General features: G+C 47.7%; 1 protein-coding gene across 15 annotated transcripts in view; it reads left to right on the top strand.

Moving 5' to 3' along the window:
* The window catches only part of DOCK7 (dedicator of cytokinesis 7), a 109,888-nt gene that overhangs the window by 2,476 nt on the left and 81,968 nt on the right, over positions 1-25,444 (top strand). For all 15 annotated transcript variants that reach the window (XM_057409335.1, XM_057409334.1, XM_057409332.1 and 12 more), the window contains exons 2-4: positions 7,834-7,939; positions 24,730-24,905; positions 25,052-25,120. In XM_057409335.1, the coding sequence (XP_057265318.1) occupies positions 7,834-7,939; positions 24,730-24,905; positions 25,052-25,120 (351 nt within the window). The remainder of the gene's footprint in view (positions 1-7,833; positions 7,940-24,729; positions 24,906-25,051; positions 25,121-25,444) is intronic.

Raw genomic sequence — 25,444 nt, 5'->3', positions numbered from 1 at the left:
TAGCTTGCAATCCAAATGGGATGCAATTCAGATCCGCAGAGGTTAATTACTTCAAGACCTATGTACCAAACAGATGCGAGCTCCTAAGCTGATTATTACAGCAGTGGTAGGAAAAGAAATGTGAAATCAGCTGTTCTGTGTCTTGGATAGACCACAGATGTGCTCTTCACAGCCATGGTTTACTCCCTGGGCTGTCTTCAACCAGTGTGGTGCACCTCAAGGATACGCACAGAGCTCCAGTGCCATGCGGTGCCTGTTTATTACTACTGGAGTCTTTGAATATTGGGGATGGCAGCTACCAGGGAGTGCTAGAGCAGTTTCAGAATGTCTGTGTAAGTGACAAGATAGATCTCTGACTGGGTCCTGCTGCCCTTTTGTTGGAAGGCTTTAAACTGGAACAGATTTTTCTCCTGGACTTTGGCTGTCACGTGTACTTACTAATTCCTCTTGAGTGCAGAAGAAAGCCCTAAGTTACTGGGGAAAACCCTATGATACTGGGTTAAAAAGACCTGAAATTGTTAATTTTTAATTGGAAATATATTGGTAACAAATTTTGTATTAAGCTACATCGGAACATGCCCTTCTGCGTGTGGTGCTTGTGTAGCTGCATGGGCACGGTTTCCGTCTCAGTCTAAGAACAAAGGTACTTCTGTTTAATACCCCCGATCAGCTCAGCATGGTGTTTGGGGGACTAGAGGAGAGTTAGTGGGAGGCAGGGTCCATGCCAGCAGACATAAAGCTCAGTCTCTGAGATGTGTCACTAAAACCCAAGCAGTCAATAGGTTGTTCCTGAGGAACCAGCTAAGCTGCCTGTTTGCTCTCAGCAGGGCTGGGTGTTAGCACTGACCAAGCCAGTGCTGTGTCCAGACCCTCTGGGGTTATCCTGTGCTGTCCCCACCAAGTACTCACCCCTTCACCTGTGTGTACTTTGCATTCCCACTTGCATTATCCCATTTTCTGGGTATGAGGCTGCTTGGCAGAGAAATGAGATGTAGAAGACGAACCACCAAAAGGTTGGTTTTGACTTCCTGAGTGCCCCAATAATGGAAGCATGTTGTACTGCAGCACTCCAGTGTCTTTCCAGCCTTTCCAGGGGCAGCGGGGGAAAAGCTGTGCAGGTTTCTTGGAGTTCAAATTCAGAAAAAGAAATAAATCACCCTTTAGGCATCATGCAGCATTCCCAGCTCAGGCAAACTCCTGTAGCCTTTGGCTGAGCCGCTGTCTCAGTGCCTTGTCAGTGCTTGTGGACCAGCCTGACACTGGGTTATTCCAGAGCTGCTGCTTTGGTCAGAACATCACCATTTTGAAAGTGTTTTTCCTTGGAAAGAATTTTTTTCTTCCTTCACTTCTCCCACAGTTAAAGGGGATCCTTCTGACTTGGAATAATGTACCCACCTTACCCTCTGTTGTGTGATGTATTTCAGCCTCACACGAGGCCCAGAGTGTGACTTAGAATCATAGAATCATAGAATAGGGTTGGAAAGGACCTTAAGATCATCCAGTTCCAAGTCCCCTGCCATGGGCAGGGTCACCTCACACTAAACCACATCACCAAGGCTCTGTCCAACCTGGCCTTGAGCACTGCCAGGGATGGAGCATTCACAACCCCCCAGTGCCTCACCACCCTCACAGGAAAGAATTTCCTCCTTATATCCAATCTAAACTTCCCCTGTTTCAGTTTTAACCCGTTACCCCTTGTCCTGTCACTACAGTCCCTAATGAAGAGTCCCTCTCCAGCATCCCTATAGGCCCCCTTCAGACACTGGAAGGCTGCTATGAGGTCTCCACGCAGCTTCTCTTCTCCAGGCTGAACAGCCCCAACTCTCTCAGCCTGTCTCCATATGGGAGGTGCTCCAGTCCCTGCTTATCCTCGTGGCCTCCTCTGGACTTGTTCTAACAGTTCCATGTCCTTTTTATGTTGAGGACACCAGAACTGCACACAATGCTCCAGGTGAGGTCTCACAAGAGCAGAGCAGAGGGGCAGGATCACCTCCTTGGACCTGCTGGTCACGCTCCTTTTGATGCAGCCCAGGATACGGTTGGTTTCTGGGCTGCAAGCGCACACTGAAGCCGGCTCATGTTCATTTTCTCATCGACCAACACCCCCAAGTCCTTCTCCGCAGGGCTGCTCTGAATCTCTTCTCTGCCCAACCCGCAGCTGTGCCTGGGATTGCTCCGACTTGGTTACCCTGGTCTCCATTCTCTTGCTGAGAGCTGTAAGTTTTCCCATCCCTAGCTCTCAATGGAATCTGAAGAAAATTATTTTCACCCCCATGGGTTCAACCTTTCCAAGGTGCTTCCATGTGGATGGGAACCGTGTGAAGGTGCTGCTGTCCGGGGCTGGTGGGGTCTTCAGCAGAGCCCTGTTTAAAGGGGGTGCCCCTGCTCTCAGATGTTCGGTGATGTGGAAACTCCCCATCTTCCAGGGCCCTCACAGTGTGCATGGACAGATACTGGGAGTGCGCACAGCTTGTTGTCTGTATGGTTTTGAATTGAGGGGAAAACACTGCTGTTCTCTGCCTTCAGAGCTAGCATCTTATCTCTGCTGAAGCTGCCTTTCTGTTGGACTGTAAAAGGTGACTTGGGAAGGATAAATTTACATTCCTGATCATGTAAAGCCCTTTTACACTGCCTGAACTACGTGTTAGGGGGACTGACAGCCGCCTTTGCCCTGCCTCAGGGTAAACAGGGATGTGTGAAACCTGCACCCATTGAAACTGATAACAAAGCTGTCACTGGCTTCTCCTGAGCACTGGATCAGGCCACAGATGTGGTCGCAGCAGGATGTTCGCTGCAGTTTATTCTCTTCGCACATCCAGATGCCATTTGCATTGTCAAAACACTGTCACAGATAACAGAAGCTGTTTTTAATAAGCTTCAGAGCAGCTTTTTCCTGCTCAGCTGATGTGGGTGCCTCGTGCAGGAGGCAGCAGCACTGACTTCTCCTAGGAAAATCTCTGTCGGCTTAAGGCGAGCGGGAAGGCAGGGAGCACAGTTCATCCCTACAGAGCTGCTGCTGTTTACAAGGCTTCCTCGTTTGGTCGGGGTTCTTAGTGTGAGATGTGACTTTGATCTCTCCTGGAGAATCCCATCCTGTGGTTATTTTCACAGTAAGGTGTCTTGGGACTCACTCCTTTCGCTGCAGCCCAGTGGTGGTGCTTTCAGCCTCAGTAATCAAATATGATCAGAAGAGCACCACAGGCAGTGTTATATGGTGTTTTCGGTTTTAATCAATGGTAAGGGGAAAGGGAATATGTTGTTCATCTGTGTTAAGTTAAGAACCTACATTTACCCTGCAGCAGTCAGGATCAGGCTGGGTATTTCCTCAGTGTCACGCTGTAAATCAAACCCATTTCACTCAGAGGGGAAGGAGTTCACTCCACAGGAAGCAGGAGCTCTGGTTTGGGAGGAAGGCTGCATCCAGGGCACGGCTGAACTGGCAGGGCCAGAGCTCTCCCTCATCCACCGCAATGCATCCCTGGTGACTCAGCCCATGGATGGAGCAGACCTGCTGGCAGGAGAGCCGAGGGGGAGCAGGCAGGGACATACCAACAGCTCATCTCAACTGCTCAGCAGGACAGACAACCAGCCAGTGCCATTTGGATTTGAAGATCCCCATCCAAGCATAGCGAGTATAGTAGGAGAGACACCTGCAGCCATGTGCGGAGCTGTACACAAGGGAGCTGGCTGAACAAACGGGATGCTTTCACTTTAAAAACTAAACCATGTAAATAGAGATTTCTCTGCTGCTGACGGAGAACAAGCAGCTATGCTATGGCTTGGCACAGATGCCTCACTGTACCAGGCTGTCTTTCTCAAGAGGCAGAGGCTCTCCGGGTGTAGAGTCACTGCACGTGACCCATGAGATGAAGAACAGGCTGGAGTAACAGTTTTGTGATGAGAGGGATGGGCAGAAATGACCCCTTTGCACTGCTCTGTCAGAGTGGGGAGGGCTGTGGAGAAGAGAGACTTCCTCCAATCACTGCAGCAGATGAGCTAGATGACTGTGTCCTGACCCACCTGGACAAGCCTTGGTGACCCTCAGGAAGGCAAAATGAAGACCTGATGTCTCCGGGATGCTGCTTAAGCTAAAAGAGAACTAAAAAGGCATCACCTTTTGGTTTTGACTGGGTAGGCCACGTAGAAACAGAAGTGATTGTTGTGTGTAGTGAAGAAACATGGAAGTGCATGCAAATGGTTTCAGTTTGTTATTTGCAGCTTGGAGTACTTTGAGAATGACGGGTCCTGTTTTGCTTTAGAAGCCAGTTCCAAGGGGCTTGTTTTTCCTCCTTTGTCTTTTTCCTTTGTGTGAACCTCGTGCGCACACAATAATTAACCAGTGAAGAAGGTCAGAAAGGAAGCGACTGAGGAAGATGTACTTTAAACATAGACATTCATGAGGCTGTGGGCTGTAATTAACTGCAGTGTTTGTCTAAGGATCCCGGGTTACATGTTGAATATAAGGCAGTTATTAAAGTGGCAGTTTTTCATTTGTCCTTTTAATGATCAGGAGCTGTAATGACTCTTCTGTCCTGCCAACTGGATTTATTTTTTCCATTGGGAGACTATTGTGGGATTTATTTCTCTTCCCTGGTTGGGTTTGGTGCAATCCACTTTTTAATTGGAGTTGGTTTAGGAAGCATAGCTTCTAGTTAAAAATGGTGCTCCAGGTTTATAATATAACATGGTCTTACTAGAATAGATGGCATTTGTCATGGACAAACAGCTTTTGGAAATGGAGGAGGAGAAGGCAAGTGTCTTATCAGCTTTGGGGAAACTGTGAACCTCTGTGATGAAAAAGTGAGAAAACAGCCCTAAAAGTAGTCAGCTGGGGTGCTTTTCTCAATAGGAAAATACACATTTGGTTCTCCAAAGCCCTGCTCTGGCTGTATTTGGAGTGAATGATAGGAGGAAACAGGGTGCTAAAGGCGTGATTGCCAACTGGAGCAAGTGTGGAGAAGAGCCATTAGGGTGACCAGGGGAGCAGGAAGCCTGTTGCAGGGTCTGACCTTGCTTAGCCTTGTAGAAGGAAGGTTGGGGGGGGGGGATCCAACTAATTCTTGTGAACACCTTGTGAGTAGGAAGGAGTGGGAAGAGAGCTGTTGAACCTAAGTGGTGATGTTGGAACAAACCCAAATGGGTATAGGTTACCCAAAAATACAGTTGGTGATCAGATTACATTGGAAGATGGTTTCTAAATGTCAGAAGAATAGTGCTTTTCTATGAGGGGAGGTGGTCTTCAAAACATTGGTGAATACAGGGTCATAGAATCCCAGACTGGGTTGTGTGGGAAGGGACCTTATAAAGCTCATCCAGTCCCAACCCACTGCCACGGGCAGGGACACCTTCCACTAGAGCAGCTTGCTCCAAGCCCCATGCTACTGACAGTGCCCCTACCTGTGGTTGCAGCCAAGCCTGCTTCCACTTCAGGCTGGCTAAAGCACAGTTGTCGCTGGAGTCAAGAGTGTATTTATGAGCTGTGCCCCAAACACAGCACAGCTCCCAGGCACTGCAGAGCTGCCCAGCTGAGACCAACGTACAGAAGGGACTGAGAGCCCCAGTGGAGCCTGTCACAAAGCACACCTCGGGTTCATACAAGAGGAGCAGCGCCGAGCAGCATGGCTGGGCATTGCCTAAGCGAGCGAGGGGCTGAATCCCTGACAATAAGCTCTTTCGCGTCGGGCATTACACCAAACTGAGTAAGAGATCGCCTGTGTTCTGGGGCCAAGCTTTTAAATCTCCTGAGCCACGGATGCGTGGTGGTTTCCATACCAAGCAGCCGTTTTAATCCATCCCAGATCTTCCTATAACTGCCAGCAGCTTGTGTGGTTTGATCTCACGTGTGTGTGTGTGTGTGTGAGTGTACGCTGCGCATGGGGGGAGCAAGGAAGATGGGTTTCCCAAGGGTGCTCCGGCAGCCTGAACGCTGTCCGTCCTCAGCAGGAAGCGAAGACATGGTCCCCTGTGGATAAAGGCAAACCCGAAGGAAATGACTTCTTGCAGCCAGAATACATGGAACTCTTAGTTTTGTTTTTCCTTCTGCAGTCCACTTCTGTAGAAGACAAAATAAAGCTTCCTCCGGCTACTCTTCCTCCCACTCTCTGGCCTGAGGAAACATCTGCGCTCCATGGTAGGCTCGGTTGTCCCAGCTAGTTCCCTTTTAGAGTTCCCTTTGCTTCCATTGACATCAGTTGGCTCCACTTGCCCCCAGTGTTCACTGTCACAGCAGTCCTGAAGTGAGGAGCCCATCCTGATGCCAAGGTTTTGCTCAGGGAAGTTTAACCATCCTTATTGGACAGGCAGTAGTCCAGTGGAAGGGGTCCCTGCCCGTGGCAGGGGATTGGAACTGGATGAGCTTTAAGGTCCCTTCCAACCCAAACCATTCACTGGTTCCATGATTTGAGCAGCTCATGTGCCACACTGATACGCAGTAGGTTGCCCTGAGTGCCGTCAGTTAGTCATGATGCTGTTCTCACAGAGACTGCTGACACAGCAGGAGGAAAATCACCTGTGTCCTTGCAGCCTCTGCATCTCTTACACACTGCTTAGCATCTCTTTGGAGCTGGGACTTAGTTCTGGGGGACAGAGCAGGCTGCAGTGCTGCCATAACACGTTATAACACATAACAACATAGTGGTGAATAACAGTTGGGAGTGGATTTCTCACTCTTGTGTTGGTGAGGTCCTGTAGACCGGGGATAATCAGCAGCTTTTCAACAAAATGGGGTATTTTGGTGAAAGAGTCTGGGTTTTTTGTTTGCTTTTGAAACAAAACCATTTCTACCATACTCAAATCCTTGGTTATCCCAGTTCCATTGCTGAGCTGGAGCTCACTGCTGGGTTACAAGGCGGGTGGTTGTGTTAAGGCTTGACCCATGGCTGTTTGTTCATGCAGTCTTTGACAATGAGTGTTTCCCTCCCCTGGGCTCTTCCTTTGCTGACATACTCCCTTGGTGGGTTTACCCAACTGCTGTGTCTTCAGGCTTACCAGTGACAATGGGACTTACTGAGGGAAAGAGAAGACCCCAGAGGGGTGCAGTGTGAGTTTTACCCTCCAGGCATGGAAAGGTTGATCTATGGTTTTCCTTCGTGTAGAGAAAAGCTGCCCAGAGGTGAGATTCTTCTCTGGCAGAAACCATAAGGCTGTGCCCTGCTAGCGAGTGTGTTGTGTGTCCCCTCTGCTTGTCACTACAGTCCCACTGCTGCCTTTCTTATGTGGAAGGGGAAATAGGGTTTTGTTCTGACCCAGTTGGTTGTTTTCTGTGTGTCATTCCCTGGACGTTTCAACCCATCCTGCTTGGGATTGCTCTTCTGGCCCTGAGCTGGGTGTTGAAGGGGTTGGATATCGGGTGGAAAAGGGTCTGCTGGTCCTTATCTCTGTGACTGCAAACCCCAGAAATGAAGTACCCAGGGATTCAGATGAGAGAGTGGAGCACAGGAGCAGATGTGTGACCAGGCTTGGAATTGCTGAGGGATGTGGAGAGCACTGGAGGAGAGCTTTGCTTGGTCGGAACTGGAAAGAGCCTGCTGGGAACCAGTTTATGTGTGTTCAGGGTCACAGGCATTTTGTTGCCACAGGTGTGCATGAAAGAGCAGTTCACAGAAGGAAAGAGAACACGATTGCTGTGAAGAATGTGTATGTGCAGCCTTGTGAGAGTTTTGTGGTTCTCTGGTTATTTAATGTACAGGGTCTGTTCTCACTGGCTGGTGACACTTACACCAGCCAGCATACCAAGCATTTGGTTCTGTTCCAGCAACAGTGTAAAGCATATTTAATACACCCTCTTCACTGTAATTCTTTTGCAGTGATAACGCTGTCTCTGTCTCCTTTCAGAACCGTAGCTGCTGAAGTCAGGAAGCAGATCTCGGGGCAGTATGGAGGCTCTCCCCAGCTTCTCAAGAACCTCAATATTGGAGGCAGCGTCTCTCATCATACAACCGTAAGTAACTCTTGGAACCTGGAGAACCAAAGAAAGGGTGCAGGGTTATTTTGATCACCATTTGGAAAGAAGTCGCAGCATTGACAGGTTGTTGACTTAAATGGCCCTAAGGAAAGCAATTCCATGCAAAACCTGCTGATTTTGGAGGTCTCTATCTTGCAAATCAGTTGGTGTAGGTAGGAATTTGTGTTCCTGCCGAATCTTTGTAGGACAAGGGACTCACTCAGCTAGATGCTGGTTGTTTTATCCCAGAAGAGCCTGGGCTTTGCATTAGATCCCATGTGTATGCATGGTTCTCTCCATGGCTGGAGAAGCCTGGAGAAGAGAAGGCTCCGTGGAGACCTCAGAGGAGCCTTCCAGTATCTGAAGGGGGCCTATAGGGATGCTGGGGAGGGACTCTTCATTAGGGACTGTAGCGACAGGACAAGGGGTAATGGGTTAAAACTTAAACAGGGGAAGTTTAGATTGGATATAAGGAGGAAATTCTTTCCTGTGAGGGTGGTGAGGCACTGGAATGGGTTGCCCAGGGAGGTTGTGAATGCTCCATCCCTGGCAGTGTTCAAGACCAGGTTGGACAAGGCCTTGGATGACATGGTTTAGTGTGAGGTGTCCCTGCCCATGGCAGGGGGGTTGGAACTGGATGATCTTAAGGTCCTTTCCAACCCTAACTAGTCTATGATTCGATGAAGAGCTCTTTGCAAGCTCCATCACTGTTTTGTTGTGGTTTTGTCACTCTTGAGAGTGGGCCCACAGTGGCTCATCTACTCTTCAGAGGTATTTAAATGTTAACGTGACAAGTGAATGTAGCTGGTCCTCAGCAATACATACTCACTTACAGGTTTACAGTCCACTTTCAGCAGTGGCTGAAATGCAGGCCATGTTGTCAGAATCACCCTTTCTGAATCAGATTTTCCTGCATGGCTGACCAGGATCCTTCAAAACCTCTTAATCGCGGTGTTAAACGCTCCAAGAGTTCACCCAACACATTTTCAGGCTGGAAGCGTTCCTTTGCTTTGGGTTGTGGCTTTGGGTCATAGAACTTTCTTTTGCAGCAGTTGACTTAGGAAACAAATATCACAGCATCCTGTTTTCTTCAGAGAGGGTTGATTAGGTCAGGCAGTCCTGGAAGCATGCCCTGAATTTGATGCTCTGTGCAAGTGTCCTGAGTTTAGAAGAGTTCTTTTATTTTGGAGCAGGGTCCTGTAGAATTTTCTCATGTGCTGCTCTGTGTCCAGTGTAAGGCATTAAAGCTCACTCCTATACAGCACAAATGTGTCCTTAGAGCTAGTACCATCTCAAAAGGGATCTCCAGGACTCAGCTGACCCCTGGCTTAGAAGAATGACTTCGCTGCAGGCTGAAAGTTCATCTTGAAGGAGATCTGGCTCTGCCAGAGTCACTGGGGATCAAAGAGGGCTGGAACTCCTGTCGTTTCCCTCAGTGTGAGTGCAAGGACACCAGAAGGCTGGCTTTGTCAGCTGTGAGCCCAGCCTTAATGGTGAATGAGCGCGAAGGAGGAGGGGTTAATGAGAGTGGTGTGTCCAGGGCTAATGCTTTATTGCAGCAATCTCTGTAGGGGTGTGGAATGATAATGGGAAGCCCTGACTTGGCAGTTCTCTATGGTCTTTTGCATAATCCAGTATTAGGCAATAGGGAGGGACCCCTGCTATTAGCGGTGTAGGACTGGATGGAGCACTCAGGGTCATGGAATCCACTTCCCTGCAGCAGTGGATAGCTGAGGAGCAGCTGCCTACTTTGAGGACCCATTCGGTGTCCATCCTGCAAGCTTCCATGTCTCACTTGTTTCCCATGTGGTTTCATCTTGGAACAAGTTGGCTGAATTGCCTTTCTACTCCCAGCAGCTGAATTGTCTTTCTACTTCCAGCAGCAAGAATTCTGCTGTGTTCCTCTCCAAGCTGCTCCTTTTCCAGCTGTCGTTTTGATGACTGTTTTAGCTTGTGTCACCTCCTTTTGCTCTGGGCACCCTGCTTTAGTGGAAGGTGTCCCTGCCTATGGCAGTGGGGTTGGCAGTAGATGATCTTTAAGGTCCCTTCCAGCCATAACCATTCTCCTATTATTTTAATTCCACTTCTTCCTATTTCTAAGGCTTCTCCATTCTGCCATCATCAAAGTGTGCATGCTCAAAGCTTCAGTCCTGCTCATCTTCATGTGTAACTCTTAATGCAGGATTAGAGTTGTTGCTCGTCGTGTCATCAGCCCTGTCTTCAGTTCTGGCATCTCATTATCCTGTTGCTGTTGTGTTTTGTAGTAAATACATGCAAGGATCTATACAAATCCTGGAAAAGGTCATTCTCACTGGAAGCAGGCTCCGAGCCTTTCCTGTCAAACTGCATTGCGTGATGGTTGGTGTCATAAGCTCCTGGGTTGTCTTATTAAATTCTGTGCTCTGTGAGATGCTCTTCAGAAGCATGATTAACATGGAGCTATAGTTTGTAGGAGATAGTCTGGAGGAAAAGTATATTTAGTTAAGTCATGAGTCTGTATCCTGAGGCTGCATAATGTGACAGAGGTTCGCTTGTACTGAGTTTTGGGTTAACTTCCCTGCCTTAGGCGCCCATCAGGATACGTTCTGCCTGTCTGTCCTGGTTTGATAATCAGCATTATGCAGAGAGAAAGCATTAGTGCTGCAGAGCTGAAATAGCTGCTTGCTCTGGAGAAGTTCGTGTGTTGTTAGAAACAGAAGGGCCTGAATCTGCATGGCGGTTTTGTGCAGCCATACTGGTTTGAAAACCCAGACTCGGGCACGTAGTGTGGGTTTCAATTGGAAATCTGTGCTAAACTGTGGAACTAGATGATCTCAAGGTCCTTTCCAACCCTAACTATTCTATGATTCTATATTAATGATGCCATATGATTGAGTTTCATGTGAATATTTCATGGCAACGAGTTGTACCGTTGAGCGTGCAGCATGGAACTGGAGGACTTGGAATGATGGTGCCGACGTGGCTGCTCCTATCCAGTGCATCTTGCTCATCGTGCTGAGCACGTCCATAGATACAATAAGATCAGCACTGGTTCTCTGTTGACAGTTGCCAACAGTAGCTGCTTATGGTAATTCCTCTGAGAGTCTTACCACGTGCAGCCCAATGGAGACATTTGTGTGGTTTTGTGAATGAAGGGCTGTGGTTGAACCTGGGATGGGTGCAAAAACCTTTCAGCTGAGTTTTAGCAAGTCGCTTCCCTTTTGCTTCACAAGCAGCAGACAAATTGCTGCCAGAACTGCTTCTAATTTGGGATCTGGTAGAGCTGGGGAGAAGATGCTGCTTTTAAATGACTCTACCGGAGCTCGCGGTTTATCGTTGCCAGCCTCCACCCTTCTGCCACTTTTAGGAGCAGTGCACGTTCCTCAAACCACAGATCCGTGTCCAAAGGCTTTTCCTGTAGAACCTAACGTGCTGAACTGGGACTCCTTGCAAGATGCAGTCCTTGCAGCACTGAGGTGTCATTTCTGAACCCAGAGCAGAAGGCACTGACAGTTTATTACTGAGCCACAGGAGCTGGGAAGGCCTTAGGAGTTACATGAAGGAGCTTTTATTTTTCGGAAGTGACTTTTGGAAGTCTCTCTAAGAGCACTGGTGAATCACAGGAGTGCCTGCACCCTGCTGTTTGTGTTCCGGGTGTTAAACCATGTGCTGTGCTCGTCTTCCATGCGTCAGGATGTTCATGAACATGAGCCGGCTTCAGTGTGCGCTCGCAGCCCAGAAACCAACCGTATCCTGGGCTGCATCCAAAGGAGCGTGACCAGCAGGGCGAAGGAGGTGATCCTGCCCCTCTGCTCTGCTCTTGTGAGACCTCACCTGGAGCATTGTGTGCAGTTCTGGGGTCCTCAACATAAAAAGGACATGGAACTGTTGGAACAAGTCCAGGGAAGGGCCACGAGGATGCTCAGGGGCTGAAGCACCTCCCGTGTGAAGACAGGCTGAGGAAGTTGGGGCTGTTCAGCCTGGAGAAGAGAAGCTGCGGGGAGACCTCATAGCAGCCTTCCAGTATCTGAAGGGGGCCTATAGGGATGCTGGGGAGGGACTCTTCATTAGGGACTGTAGTGACAGGACAAGGGGTAACGGGTTCAAACTTAAACAGGGGAAGTTTAGATTGGATATAAGGAAGAAATTCTTTGCTGTGAGGGTGGTGAGGCACTGGAATGGGTTGCCCAGGGAGGTTGTGAATGCTCCTTCCCTGGCAGTGCTCAAGGCCAGGTTGAACAAAGCCTCGGGTGACCTGGTTTAGTGTGAGGTGTCCCTGCCCATGGCAGGGGGGTTGGAACTGGATGATCTTAAGGTCCTTTCCAACCCTAACTAGTCTATGATTCCATGATTCTAATATTCCCTCATGGGAGCTGGAGCTTCTCACCACTGATGGAATGCACTGAAATCAGAGAGCTTGCACTTCCTCCCAAAGAATTCCCCAAGCATCTTGCAGGATGGGGTTTTGCTTTGTTTATTTGATGAACTGGGCTGTTTATTATGGGCTGTTATAATCCCTCATGACAAACCACTTTCTTTTCTTTCCAAGTTTATTCTTCTGTTGAGCAGCTCCTTGTGCTGTGGTGCTTCTCAACACCCTCTATTGCGCTGGTCCTTTTTGGTCATTGCTGCGTGCTGTGCTGTGGCAGAGGCCCAATTGCTCTCTCTGGATTTCTGCAGTAGTTTTACCTGGCTGCAGCTGGATGGTGGATTGTCAGAGATCAGCATGAGTTATTGATGAAGCAACCCAAAGCTTTCTCTGAATCTTGGTGTGCGTGCCTTGGTTTGCTGTTTTATGGCTGCTTATTGGGCTGCTTTGGTATAGGAAGAGAAGGGTTTTGGTCTTGTAGTCTGGTTTTTAACCTGCGTGTGCTGTCTTTTTATGAGGGCAGATGATGTTACCAAAGGACAGAAAGAACCGACTGGGTGTGTGGACCACTCTTCAGTTACAGCCCAGCTGTTTCATAAGGATCATAGAATCATGGAAGGGTTTTGTTGGAAGGGACCTTAAAGCTCCTCCAGCTCCAACCCCTGCCACGGGCAGGGACACCTTCCACTAGAGCAGCTTGCTCCAAGCCCCTGTGTCCAACCTGGCCTTGAACACTGCCAGGGATGGGGCAGCCACAGCTTCTCTGGGCACCCTGTGCCAGCGCCTCAGCACCCTCACAGGGAAGAGCTTCTGCCTAAGAGCTCATCTCAGTCTCCCCTCTGGCTGCTTAAAGCCATTGCCCTTGGCCTGTCCCTACAGGCCCTTGTCCCAAGCCCCTCTCCAGCTTTCCTGCAGCCCCTTCAGGCACTGGAGCTGCTCTCAGGTCTCCCCTTCAGGAGCCTTCTCTTCTCCAGGCTGCCCCAGCCCATCTCTCTCAGCCTGGCTCCAGAGCAGAGCTGCTCCAGCCCTCGCAGCATCTCCATGGCCTCCTCTAGACTCACTCCAACAGCTCCACGTCCCTCTCATGCTGGGGACCCAACGCAAGTTTCTGTGTCTTGTGCCACATTCATCAACTTTTATTGATCAATGATACTTACATTTTTCAAATCAGATAAAAGCTTGGATTTCTGAATACTTCTGAGTGCCAAGGTGTTGTGGTGTAAGGACACGAGCATCGGCATTGAAATGTCCATTTATTTGTTTTTTCCTTAAGAAAAAGGAAAACTTGATTTATTTGTTTTTTCCTTAAGAAAATTATCTTACTAATTTTTTTTTTTTAATTTTTAGTTATATTTTAATTAGAAGAGCAGCATTTTAACACAGAGCTTACAAATAAGAAGAATGAATGCCTACTCATTTGTTTTAGAGACCAATCACGGCAGCTTCCAGAGGATGAGGGGTAATATTTCCTGCCTGTTGGTGTATGTTAGGGCATAGCTGAGTGTTAGTGTGAGGTATCAGAGATGCTGATTCGTCTGGGAATAAAGAGATTTGGATTCTTGGACATGATTTGATCTGACCATGTCTGATCTCAGTGCTCCATTTTCTCCATGGAAAATAAAGGTGCTGACATTGACATATCTTTGTAAAGCACTGCTGGCTTTATGGGCATTATCTGGGCTGATTGAAGCTTTGTCTTGGATGTATTGGATGTCAGACTTTGGTTGTGTATTCAAAGCTGGTATCTAATTATTCAATGAGAGAATATAGGTTCCTTTGTATATTTTCATTGTTCATTTTAGCATTTAAAAGAAGAATGGATAATTTGTGCAAGTGAATGGAAAACGCTGAGGGAAAACGTGACAGTGTCCTGTGTGTAGAAAAGGGTGTTTTGAAGTGTTCAGAGCTGGGTAATTTTATCACCAGAGTCACTAAAACGACAAGGAGAATGAGCCAAGTCAATCAAGCTGATTGAGGCTTACAAGTGACTCCCATTGCATGTATTTCCTGGAGGTTTTGCCCTGCCTTGTGGAATGGTCTATCCTCATCAGACAGGGAGGATGGGAGAGGCATCCACATCCTCTTCCCTGCCTCCTCCCATTAGGGATTACTCACAGTTAACTGCTGTGGTGCAGGCACTTTCTTTAGTGAATGAAAACTGCCACGTACCATTTCTACAATCAGTTGTGGGTCCTGTTGTACAGGTCACAAGCATTTTATGTGTTGAGTTGGTGAGTCTGCAATAACTTCAGCAGCTTATACGTTATCAGAGATAACTAATCTTAATTAAACGTTATTATGCCAACTAAATCTGGCATTCATGGCAGGCCTGTTAAGAAATACTCAGAGGCTAAAAATGCTGTTTAATAATAGGATCATAGAATGGTTTGGGTTTTGTTTGTTGGGTTTTGTTTATGAAACTTAGTTGTGGCACATCTTTTTCAGGAATAAAATGCATAAATGAATTGGTGTTTAATGGAAATGCTGCTAGTGCTCTAAACTGCAAAAAAATTCCTTAATGTTGGATTCAAATCAATGGAAAAATATTCAGTCCTAAGTCCCTGTTGGTTGCTTGCAGTCCTTCATTCTAATGCTGCCACTGTCCCAGCAGGCAGCAGTGGGTATCCCAGGTTGGAAAGGACATCAAGGATCATCTGGTCCAACCTTTCTTGGCAAACCATGATCTAGACTACACATCCCAGCACCCTGCCCAGCTGAATCTTCACAGTGTCCAATGTTGGGGAATCCACCACTTCCCTGGGGAGATGATTCCAGTGGCTGACTGTTCCAATTGGAAAATTTTTCCCCTTGTTTCCAGTGGGAATCTCCACAGGAGTGACTTGTGCCCATCATCACATCTTTGCCATGTGACTCTTTGTAAAAAGGGGGTCACTGTCTTCTTTGTAGCTACCCTTATAATACTGGAACATGGTGATAAGGTCTCCCCTGAGCCTTCTTTTCTCAAGGCTGAACAAACCCAGCTCTCTCAGCCTTTCCTCATACATCTTCTCAGTCCTTGGATCATCTTTGTGGCCCTTCTCTGGACCCTCTCCAGCCCATCCACATCTTTTATAATGCATTGTTAGCCTTTTTAATGCCAGGCTGATTTGAATGAGACCCACGTCCCTATTACCTGGGCTGGCCGGGTAGGGTTGATGCACCCAGCCTGTGCACCAGTTTGGCACCACAGGCAAAGAGGCTAGAGGCTGGAAACCCAGTGTGGTCCATGGAGCTTGGGTCAATGGGCTGACCCTTGCTTGGTGATGGCTGTGCTGCTGCAGGGGTTGGCTATGTGCTGGGGCTCATACTGGCCTCTAAGGGATGCTCAGGTGCATGGACCAGGGGACTGTCTGTGCCCACAGGTGGCTTGGACTTGTGTGGTTTGTTAGGTGAAGCTCTTGAGCTGCTCCTGAGCTGAGAGTCATGGGCAGCTCTATGCAGCACCAGCTCTGGCATCTTCATGCATCTCGTGGTTAATCCATCCATCCACTGATAATTGAGATGTGGCTGTGCCAAGTGTTTTCTACTCAGAAGAGCGTGCACGTTCACTGTTACCATGGTTCAGCTTACACAGTTGAGAGCCACCACGGTTTGCCTGTGAACCCTAAGGGTCCGGATGGATCCATCTCCACTGATCTGATGTAGTGTTCCTGCATGAAGTGGGAAGTCTGTGAGTCCTCTGCAGTATCTGGTCAAACTGTTTGGCTTCTTCATTTCTTTCATAATGGAGCTTTGAGTTTGTCACTGTCGCAGCCTCTGTGCCCTCAGTTTTGGTCTGTTGATCAGAGGGTTGCTCTGTCAGGTCAGTCTCAGCCCTTGGTTTTCTGTACCATCTGTGTGTTATTCAGATACTCTCCTGGTGAAATTACATGCTTCTCAGTCATCAAAGAAGATACCTTCTCCTTGCCCGTCCTTGGAGGCTTGTGTCTTCCTGGGTTTAATACGAAATTGCTCTGGTATTCCCAGATAACTAATTAATCTGATTAATATGAATATTTCTATACCCAAATGGCTTCTTACATTAGCAACCAGTTATAACAGCAAATAACCTAGCAATATTTGTACATAAACCATCTCACTGGTTTTGTGACTGGCTGTTACGTGTTACATGGAGGGAGGTGTATTTACAGATATTCCCTTTATTAGAGGCTTTTTCCATTCCAAGCATTGTGACATTACGTGTGTTTGTCACACCTTGCTGAGCATTAGGCTTGTCTGTCAAAAGCATCCAGAACTTAGTACCTAAATATGCTCAGGACTTAAAAATTGAGGCTTCGGACTATTCCTGAAACCATTTTTGTGGTGACAGAGGATGCTGACAGAAGTCTTTGAGGCACGTTTACAGTTTGCAATGAAGGACTTCCATCAGCTATTCTCCGGGGTAATTACATCTTTCAAAGCGCCATGCAAAAGAAGTACTAAGAGCTAGAGCAGAGCAGGAGATAGGGAACTGCATTCCAGAGGCAGTAGGCAGGTATGTGGAGGTAATGACAGCACTTTGTGGCAGGGGAGGTGTCGTCCTTGTTGAGGGCTGGGAGCTGTCTGTGGTTGATGAAGAGCAGAGATTGCCTCTGGAGGAATCTCCCTGGTTCGTTTGAACATTTCCATGTGTTATAAATGCAGCCAAACCCAGTTAAATGCAGGAGTTCTCTGTGCTCACCAGGCATCAGGGTTATGGAGTTAGGGGTACGGGTTACCTGAAATACAGTAGTGACATTAGTGCGGTACATGAAGATGTGATTCTTAGGATTTGGGTCCAGTGATGACCATTTTTGGAGTGGTTGGGTGAAAGAAAATGGGATTTATGCCAGTAAAACCTGTTTTTCAATGACTTGAGCATTGGCAGTGGTTAATACTGCACTGCTCATGTTTCCAAACCTCTTGGAGTGACCCTTCTTGAATTTGCCTGCAAATTTCATTTCAAGTGTGTGACATTTCCTTTAACCTCAGGTTTACACCGAGTCCCTCCTACAGCACATCAGATTCGACTCCAGTTCCCTGAGATCCCAGTATCCCTTGAAGGGATTTTGCCACAGCAAGAAGGGGCCATCTGCATTCCTGAATGCTCCACAAGGGAAGTGACTGTTTGCCCTGGAGACCTAGTGACAGCAGAGAGAAGGCTGAGGCTCAGCTTTGAAATGCTAATCTGCTTCTTCTGTCCTTCCAGGATTTTGCCCAGGGAGGCAGTGGGTGGGAAGTCGGCATTAATTTGGAATTCAAAGCTTTGGTGCAATCTGTCACAGCTTTAGCACATTCTAAATTGTTTTAATGTCGAAGGAGGTATTGAAGTTAAGGTGGAACTTTGTTCTGCTTTCAGAACTGGCAAGAAATATCGCCCTGATTTTGGCTAGCCACCGAGGAAATGTGATAGTGAGGGTCCTCCCTGTGATGAGGAGTTCTGCAGGGTTGGGTTTGCAAGGTCCCTTATGATTTGCTTGCAGGGAATTGTACTCCTGCACAGGAGGCAGAGGTATAACCTTGCAATCTTTGCCATTGGCCTTTTTACAGGGCCCCAAATTGTACTGTGATCCTCACAGAGGTCTCTGCCCTTAGGAATTACACGTCTCCCTTTAGATAAGAGGAAAGTTGGTCTTGGACTGGGCCAAGAGTAACTTGGGTTCAAATCCTTGTTCTGTCAGATGTATCCTGCCAAAACCATCACGTCATTGGTGTTGTGGCATCTTGGGAGGGCAGAGGTGAGGGAGGGAGAATGAAAGGTGAGGGACACGGTGCTGCTTGTGACTGGTGCTGGCGCAAACTAGCTGGAAGAGCCTGCAAAATCACAGCTGGGAACTGAGTGTGTTGCTTAGAGCATGTCCAACAAGACTGCTCCTGATGCTCAGTACAACACGTGTGAGTTAGGCAGCAAACCTCTGGAACAGGACCTAGGATTATCTCCTCTGCCCAGCTGTTTGTGAAGGGAAAGGGTACATTAGTCCTCCAGGCAAAAATCTGTGGGTATCAGGGAAAACAGCAACGATTTACACAAGACTCCCAAGGTTGGATTTGATGATCTTTAAGGTCTTTTCCAACTGAGTTGATTCTATGATTCTCCTGTGCTTCAGTCAGTATCTGTGAGATGGAGATAATAATAATTCCTTTCTGTGCCCTAGTTGCTACTGTGATCCCTCGCTGAGCTTCTGCACAGTGCCCAGGAGAGCAGACCTTCAGTCTTTAGGTACTAGTGTAGGTGTCATTGGTTCAGTAAGGCAGCCAACTTGAGGGGGAGGCTCTTCCAGCAAAGACATGTAAAGATGGCTAATTAAATGCCATGCTAATTAAATGCAAATGTTTGAAATGATGAAAGGATGTAAGACATCCTTTGTAAGGTCATTTCTAGAGCATGATGAAAAGTGCATCTGTGCAAGCGTCCCCATTGCCTTTGTTAGTGAGGCATCATAGAATCCCCGAATCCAGGGTTGGAAAGGTCCAACCTTTCTTGGCAAAGCATAACCTAGACTTGATGTCTGAGCATCCTGTCCAGCCAAAAAGTGTCCAGCCACCACTGCTGCTCAGCAAACCCCTGGTCACTGGCACACATGGGAAGTCCTGCTTGTCAGAAGGGTTTGTGCATGAGGGAGCTGGTTGTGGTCCTCTCAGGGATGCCACAACAGAGCAAGTCTGATACAGATCTGCCCTTTGCATGTTACTTTTTGCTTCCTTGGTGGGGTGGAATAAGCCATGAGCTTTGCAGCGTGGTGCCCTGGGTGTAGCTTTCCCTCTGTGTTAGCCCTTTGCTCCTGTAGTCCTTGGATGAGATGCTTGGCTAGAGTGACTCCTGCCTTTGTTGCCAGATTTGTGCAGATGCTTCGTTGGGAACTGATGATGATGATACAGGTCGGTGCTCAAAAGAAGCAAATAAAGAGGAGAGAGACATATTTCGGGTAGAGGTGCACTAAAACTACAGCAAAATACAATGTTTGCTGTCTCGGTAAGGGCAAAGTCGATAGGAAGTGGAATTTTATTCTCAAGCTTTTAAGGGGATATAACGGTGAAGAATAACACAGCCCTAAAGAAGAAAGCTTGACTGTCCCTGCTGCAGGAGAGTTGTAAACCTTTGAAATAGGGTTTGTAATGCAACTGCTGAGAGCCGTAACTGCAACAACACAGATGCACCTATGGAGTGTGTGTGTTAAACAGTTTATATAAGCCAAATCAATCAGGCTGGTGTCGTAGTCAAGCTGACAGAGCGTGTGTCTGTGGTCAGGTTAAGGGCATAGATATGCAGAATTGTTATTTGCAAGTGATGTGTAAGTCTGAAAAGGAGAGAGTCCTGTTTGATTTCTCCTGTGCTCTCAGTTTATCAGCACAGTGTATTTGGTACTTACATTGGCAGGGAGCAGGTTATGCCCCTCTTACTCACACCGAGTGGCCTCTTTCACCCTGAGTAGCCCTATTAATTTTAATAGCACCAGAATAGCACTTGTCCTGGGTGAGGTGGCTGAGTCTGATCTTGGGATAAAGACAGTGAAAACCATGTTAAGGACCTGTCTGAAAGGCTGTCCAGAATTTGCTCTGTAATTATAGCTTAAATAAAGAGTATTTCTTAAAGGAGCAGCAATCACGATTTGGGGAGCGGGCTTTCCTTTGCATGTTTTGCCATTAATATAGACGATTCCACAGTCCTGGTTGGGAGGATGGTCAGAGCTCCTGTACAGCTTTGGTTGCTGGAAGAAATGGACACCTTGTCAGTGATCTCCTACAGTAACTCTCCACTATTCCCCCATTAGCAGTTGGTAAGTGGACTGCACATCTGCAAACACTTGACTGAAATTGTCCCTCTCCCTTTGGAAGCCTGATGAAGAAAACCTGTCTGCGTGTCTTGGAGGACAAGGATAAAGTTGAAACGTTTGTAAGCCAGGAAAATACTTGGCTAACGGCCTGGGGAGTTGGTTGTTGGGTGCCTTGTTATTTTTCCTAGTGTAATGAGGAATTAAGCTGGGCCTGGAGACTTGGCAGTGGGAGATAGAGCAGGTTTTGCTCTTCCGTCAGCGGTGAGGCTGGGATGGTGAGGTTGGGTACCCTGGTCCTTATCTGAACTCATCCAGCTCCTTCTGTTCAATCTGATGGCAATTTCAGGTGACACAGGAATAGCTCCATGTCTGCTCTCGTCTGTTCTTGGTCTCATCCACAACTTCAGAGTGATGCAGGAGCCTAAAGGAGGGCAGAGGAAAGTTTAAGCCATCAGTAGTGAGCCGTGAGAGGAGCTCTCCTTGTTCAGTTCAGACCCAGGGACACCATTTGGGTTCATTTTCCTTTCGGTGCATTTGCTCATCCTTATTTCCTCCTCCTCGTTCATCACTTCATCCCCCACAAATATCTAAAGCTTCGATGTGCTTGCCTTTTATCTGCCAATAGTCTGACACCAAGGAGTTCCTCTTCATAGCCATGGATTTATGTGTGGCCTGTTTACTCAGGTGCTAGGCAGTATTTCTGGCTGCACAGATGGTGAGTCTAATACAGGCTTCTGGGTTTGACTTTTGTGTTTGTTTACATCTTCATGGCACAATAGTTACCCGAAGAGACAAACAGGGAGATTGCAAAATGCAACCTTGGGCTTCATCCTGAGATGTATGGAGGGCTTGGAAGCCCTCGGACCATGGACCCAGGCTCCTCAGCATTGGCCCCCTTTCTGGATCAGGTGTTTCTTAATGAGCAGAGTAAGTTTATTCCCTCTTTTGTCCAACACATTCCGGTGCTCTTGTTGGACAAGTGAAATGTAAGATGCAAAATGCCAGGAATGGGGAAACACGGTGCCATTGGGGCAGTGCCGGTCTCTGCCCTGTGTCTGCTCGCTCCTGTGTGTCCCCCTCCACCCTGCACTAATGCAGAGTGTTTTCCTTGCCTGTTTGTAATATTCTTCTGTTTTATCAGGATGAGTGGATTACAATGATTGGAGGGAATGAGGAAAAGGTTCCTTTTTGTTAGCCTGGGGAGATGCACAGGTAAATGTTTGTGCAGATGGAAACACAGCACTTGTGTGGGCAGCTCAGTTTTGCTGAGCACTGGAAGGTGCCTCAGCTTTGGAGCTGCCAGTGTGGAAGGGAGGATTCAAAATATCATAGGATCACAGAATGGTTTGGGTTGGAAGGGACCTTAAAGCTCCTCCAGCTCCAACCCCTGCCACGGGAAGGGACCCCTTCCACTAGAGCAGCTTGCTCCAAGCCCCTGTGTCCAACCTGGCCTTGAACACTGCCAGGGATGGGGCAGCCACAGCTTCTCTGGGCACCCTGTGCCAGCGCCTCAGCACCCTCCCAAGGAAGAGCTTCTGCCTAAGAGCTCATCTCAGTCTCCCCTCTGGCAGGTTCAAGCCATTCCCCTTGGCCTGTCCCTACAGGCCCTTGTCCCAAGCCCCTCTCCAGCTTTCCTGCAGCCCGTTCAGGCACTGGAGCTGCTCTCAGGTCTCCCCTTCAGGAGCCTTCTCTTCTCCAGGCTGCCCCAGCCCAGCTCTCTCAGCCTGGCTCCAGAGCAGAGCTGTTCCATCTTTGTGGTATCTCTGTGGCCTCCTCTAGACTCACTCAAGCTTGTCCTAAAATGTTCAGGCTTAAAAATAGGCTCAGTTAAGCAGCTTTAAGTCACCCCCTGAGGCTACCTTAACCCTCTGTCCTTCTTCCAATGAGGGTGCTTTGAGTGCCAATGCAGCACTGCGTTGCTTTGTGGTTGGGGCTCTGGACCAGCCATAGGAGGACTGTTTCCCAGCAGCTGTGCTGCCCAATGCCTCAGCAGCTTTCACACAGTGATTTTCTTTATCTTCGTTTACAGGGATTCTCAGTTTCTGGGTCTTACTCTTTGGTTTTGAGGTCTATGGGTAGAAAGTAGCAGTAGTATTATAGAATCATAGAACCATAGAATAGTTAGGGTTGGAAAGGACCTTAAGATCACTGAGTTCCAACCCCCTGCCGTGGGCAGGGACACCTCACACTAAACCAGGTCACCCAAGGCCTTGCCCAACCTGGTCTTGAACACCGCCAGGGATGGAGCATTCACAACCTCCCTGGGCAACCCATTCCAGTGCCTCACCACCCTCACAGCAAAGAACTTCCTCCTTATATCCAATCTAAACTTCCCCTGTTTAAGTTTTAACCTGTTACCCCTTGTCCTGTCACTCACTACAGTCCCTAATGAAGAGTCCCTCCCCAGCATCCCTATAGGCCCCCTTCAGATACTGGAAGGCTGCTCTGAGGTCTATTGTGCAGCAGCTCTTCTGAGAAAACATGGACTTTTAGCAATTCCTCAGTACTAAAGTGCCACACTTCAATGCTGGACATTCTGTCAGTTCTCTAGTGCCACGTGGAGCTGTTTCGGGTGTAAGAAGCAGCATGAGGTGATGACATGTTAAGTGTAATGTGGGAGAGAGCAACGCCACGTTCTGCTCACTGGGAGCTTTGCAGTGATGAGAACAGTTCAAAGTGTCTGATTTGTGCTTTCAGAAGTCCCCCAAGTCACATACTTTTAGTTCATTCAGGATTAGAAGGGGACAAAAGGTTATGGGGCCAGGGCTAAATAGATGTTGATGGTGGTGTATTTCTTTACACGGAAAGTAGTGTGTGTCTTTTATCTAAATTGCAGAACTAAACACTGAGTTTCCAAGCATCATATTTCTTGGTGGACCAGATCCGTGTCTGGCATGAAGTCACCTGCTCCAGTTCACCTGACTTCACTGGAGGCACACCGTTTAGGAAGGTTGCAGTATTCCTTCAGTACCCTCTGTGTTAGCCAAGTCTTTTTGCTTAAGGAGAAAGTTCATTCATTTCGGAACCTTTTGGCAATGGAAGTTTAAAAGCTGGAATTTGGCATTGGCACAGCAATTCTATTGAGAAGCACATTTACACCTTAAATACTAAGTGTTCTGTTTGAAGTCAGCAGCAGCAGAAGACAAGGTACAGGATAGTTCTGTGTCCCACAGACACTAGATGACAGGGAAGAGGAAGTAGTAGAGAAAAATAGCTGGAATTTCATGTGTTTTTGTGACTCACGTTAAACCCCTCAGCCTCACTGAGATGTGCCAGGGAATTCCAGGAAACCAGTCAGTTGCTGTAGAGACAGGTTCCTCAAAACTTGCTTTTAGTGTTTCATTTTCTTAATGTCTGTGTTTATGTGCAGCCTCACAGCATAATGATCTCAGGATATAGAATATGCATATGTAAAAACACACAGTTATGCAGTGGGAGTATCTATCCAGTTTATGCAGTTATCTTTTTTCCTGTACCTAAAAGAAGCTCAATGTTATTTAGCATGGAGAGATCAGTACTGCCAGTGAAATGTTTTCCACTCGTGTGTTTGTTCAGTTATTCCTTGTGCATTGGTGGTTTATGCCCAGTAAAGATGATTTTTAAGCATCCTTTGACACGAAAGGCCCAAATATCAGGGAGAAGAGGTGGTTAAACTCATCCCTGTGGTAGGCAAACATTGTGTTTTGTGTTCCCCAGGGAAGGGCTTTAGTTCAGATTAATGTTAGTCTTACAGAGTTCAGTGGCTTCCTGAGTTCCTGGTATATCAGCTCCTGCTCTGGATTCCTGTCTGGGGTGCTGGAGGGTGAAAGGGTTCTTGCATCGTGGATCAGGGTGAAGGTTGCCTTTGTGATCAGAGCACGATAGAAACAAATCCTAAGTCATACACATGGGAAATAAAGCACCAAAGTTTTTCTGATGCAGAGTGATGCATTCCTGGGAAACAGATGAAAATCCTTTTTCTAGGTTGCATTTTTCATTAGATGATGGCGGTATGCATCATAGACATATCCACAGAAATATCAGATAAGACATGAAAAACAGCTTTGTGATGTGTATTAGCTAAAGTTAACACCATTAAAGTTAGTTATCGTCTGATGCCCGTATCAGGACAGTTGGAACTGGATGATCTTAAGGTCTCTTCCAACCCAAACCATTCTATGATTCTACGTTAGATCAGGTTTCCTCAACAAGACAGAAGAGCTGGTTTCAAAGACAAGAGAGCTGGTTTAAAAAACAAGGTAGGCTGAGAAAGTTGGAGCTGTTCAGCCTGGAGAAGAGAAGCTGCATGGAGACCTCATAGCAGCCTTCCAGTATCTGAAGGGGGCCTATAGGAATGCTGGGGAGGGACTCTTCATTAGGGACTGTAGTGACAGGACAAGGGGTAACGGGTTCAAACTGAAACAGGGGAAGTTTAGATTGGGTATAAGGAGGAAATTCTTTGCTGTGAGGGTGGTGAGGCACTGGAATGGGTTGCCCAGGGAGGCTGTGAATGCTCCATCCCTGGCAGTGTTCAAGGCCAGGTTGGACAGAGCCTTGGGTGAGATGGTTTAGTGTGAGGTGTCCCTGCCCATGGCAGGGGGGTTGGAGCTGGATGATCTTAAGGTCCTTTCCAACCCTAACTGTTCTGTGATTGTATGATTCTAAAATGTGACTTCTCTTTCTTTCACCTTGTTTAAAGACCCCTTCCATCACTTGTCTTTCCCCAGGTACCACTTACAGAAGCAGTGGACCCGGTTGAGTTGGAGGACTACCTTATCACACACCCCATTGCCGTGGAGTCGGGACCCCTGAGGGACTTGCTTGAGTTTCCTCCTGATGACATTGAAGTCGTGTACACCCCTCGAGAATGTCGCACCCTTGTGTCGGCTGTGCCTGAAGAGAGGTAGGGTAGGAGGTGACAGGGTGACACCTTGCTCCAGGGCATCGATTGTCTGCATCACAACCAATACAAACCTAAGTGGAAGTGGGGATGTTTAAGAATTCCTTGCCATGCCTGTGATTTTGAAGATGTTTTTGTTCTTTTAACAGTGAGATGGACCCCCACGTGAGGGACTGTGTAAGGAGTTACACGGAAGATTGGGCGATTGTGAACAGAAAGTGAGTTCCCCCGTGGTGTTTGTCAGCTTCATTTCATATTTAAAGCTTTGCAGGTTGGCTGGCTGCTGTGGGGATGCTCAGGTTAGATATAAGGAAGATGTGCTTTACTGTGAGGGTGCTGAGATGCTGGCACAGGGTGCCCAGAGAAGCTGTGGCTGCCCCATCCCTGGCAGTGTTCAAGGCCAGGTTGCACAGAGCCTTGGGTGACCTGGTTTAGTGTGAGGTGTCCCTGCCAAAGGCAGGCAGTTGGAGCTGGACGATCTTAAGATCCTTTCCAACCCAACCTATTCTAATATATGAATTATTGTCCTGGCTACTGAGTCC

This window comes from Pezoporus wallicus, unplaced genomic scaffold (assembly GCF_028554395.1).
Source record: "Pezoporus wallicus isolate ANWC-B61680 ecotype Strahan unplaced genomic scaffold, APGP_CSIRO_Pwel_v1 contig_8108, whole genome shotgun sequence".
In the NCBI taxonomy this organism is placed as follows: domain Eukaryota; kingdom Metazoa; phylum Chordata; class Aves; order Psittaciformes; family Psittacidae; genus Pezoporus; species Pezoporus wallicus.
This window is presented reverse-complemented; position numbering and strand designations above follow the sequence as displayed.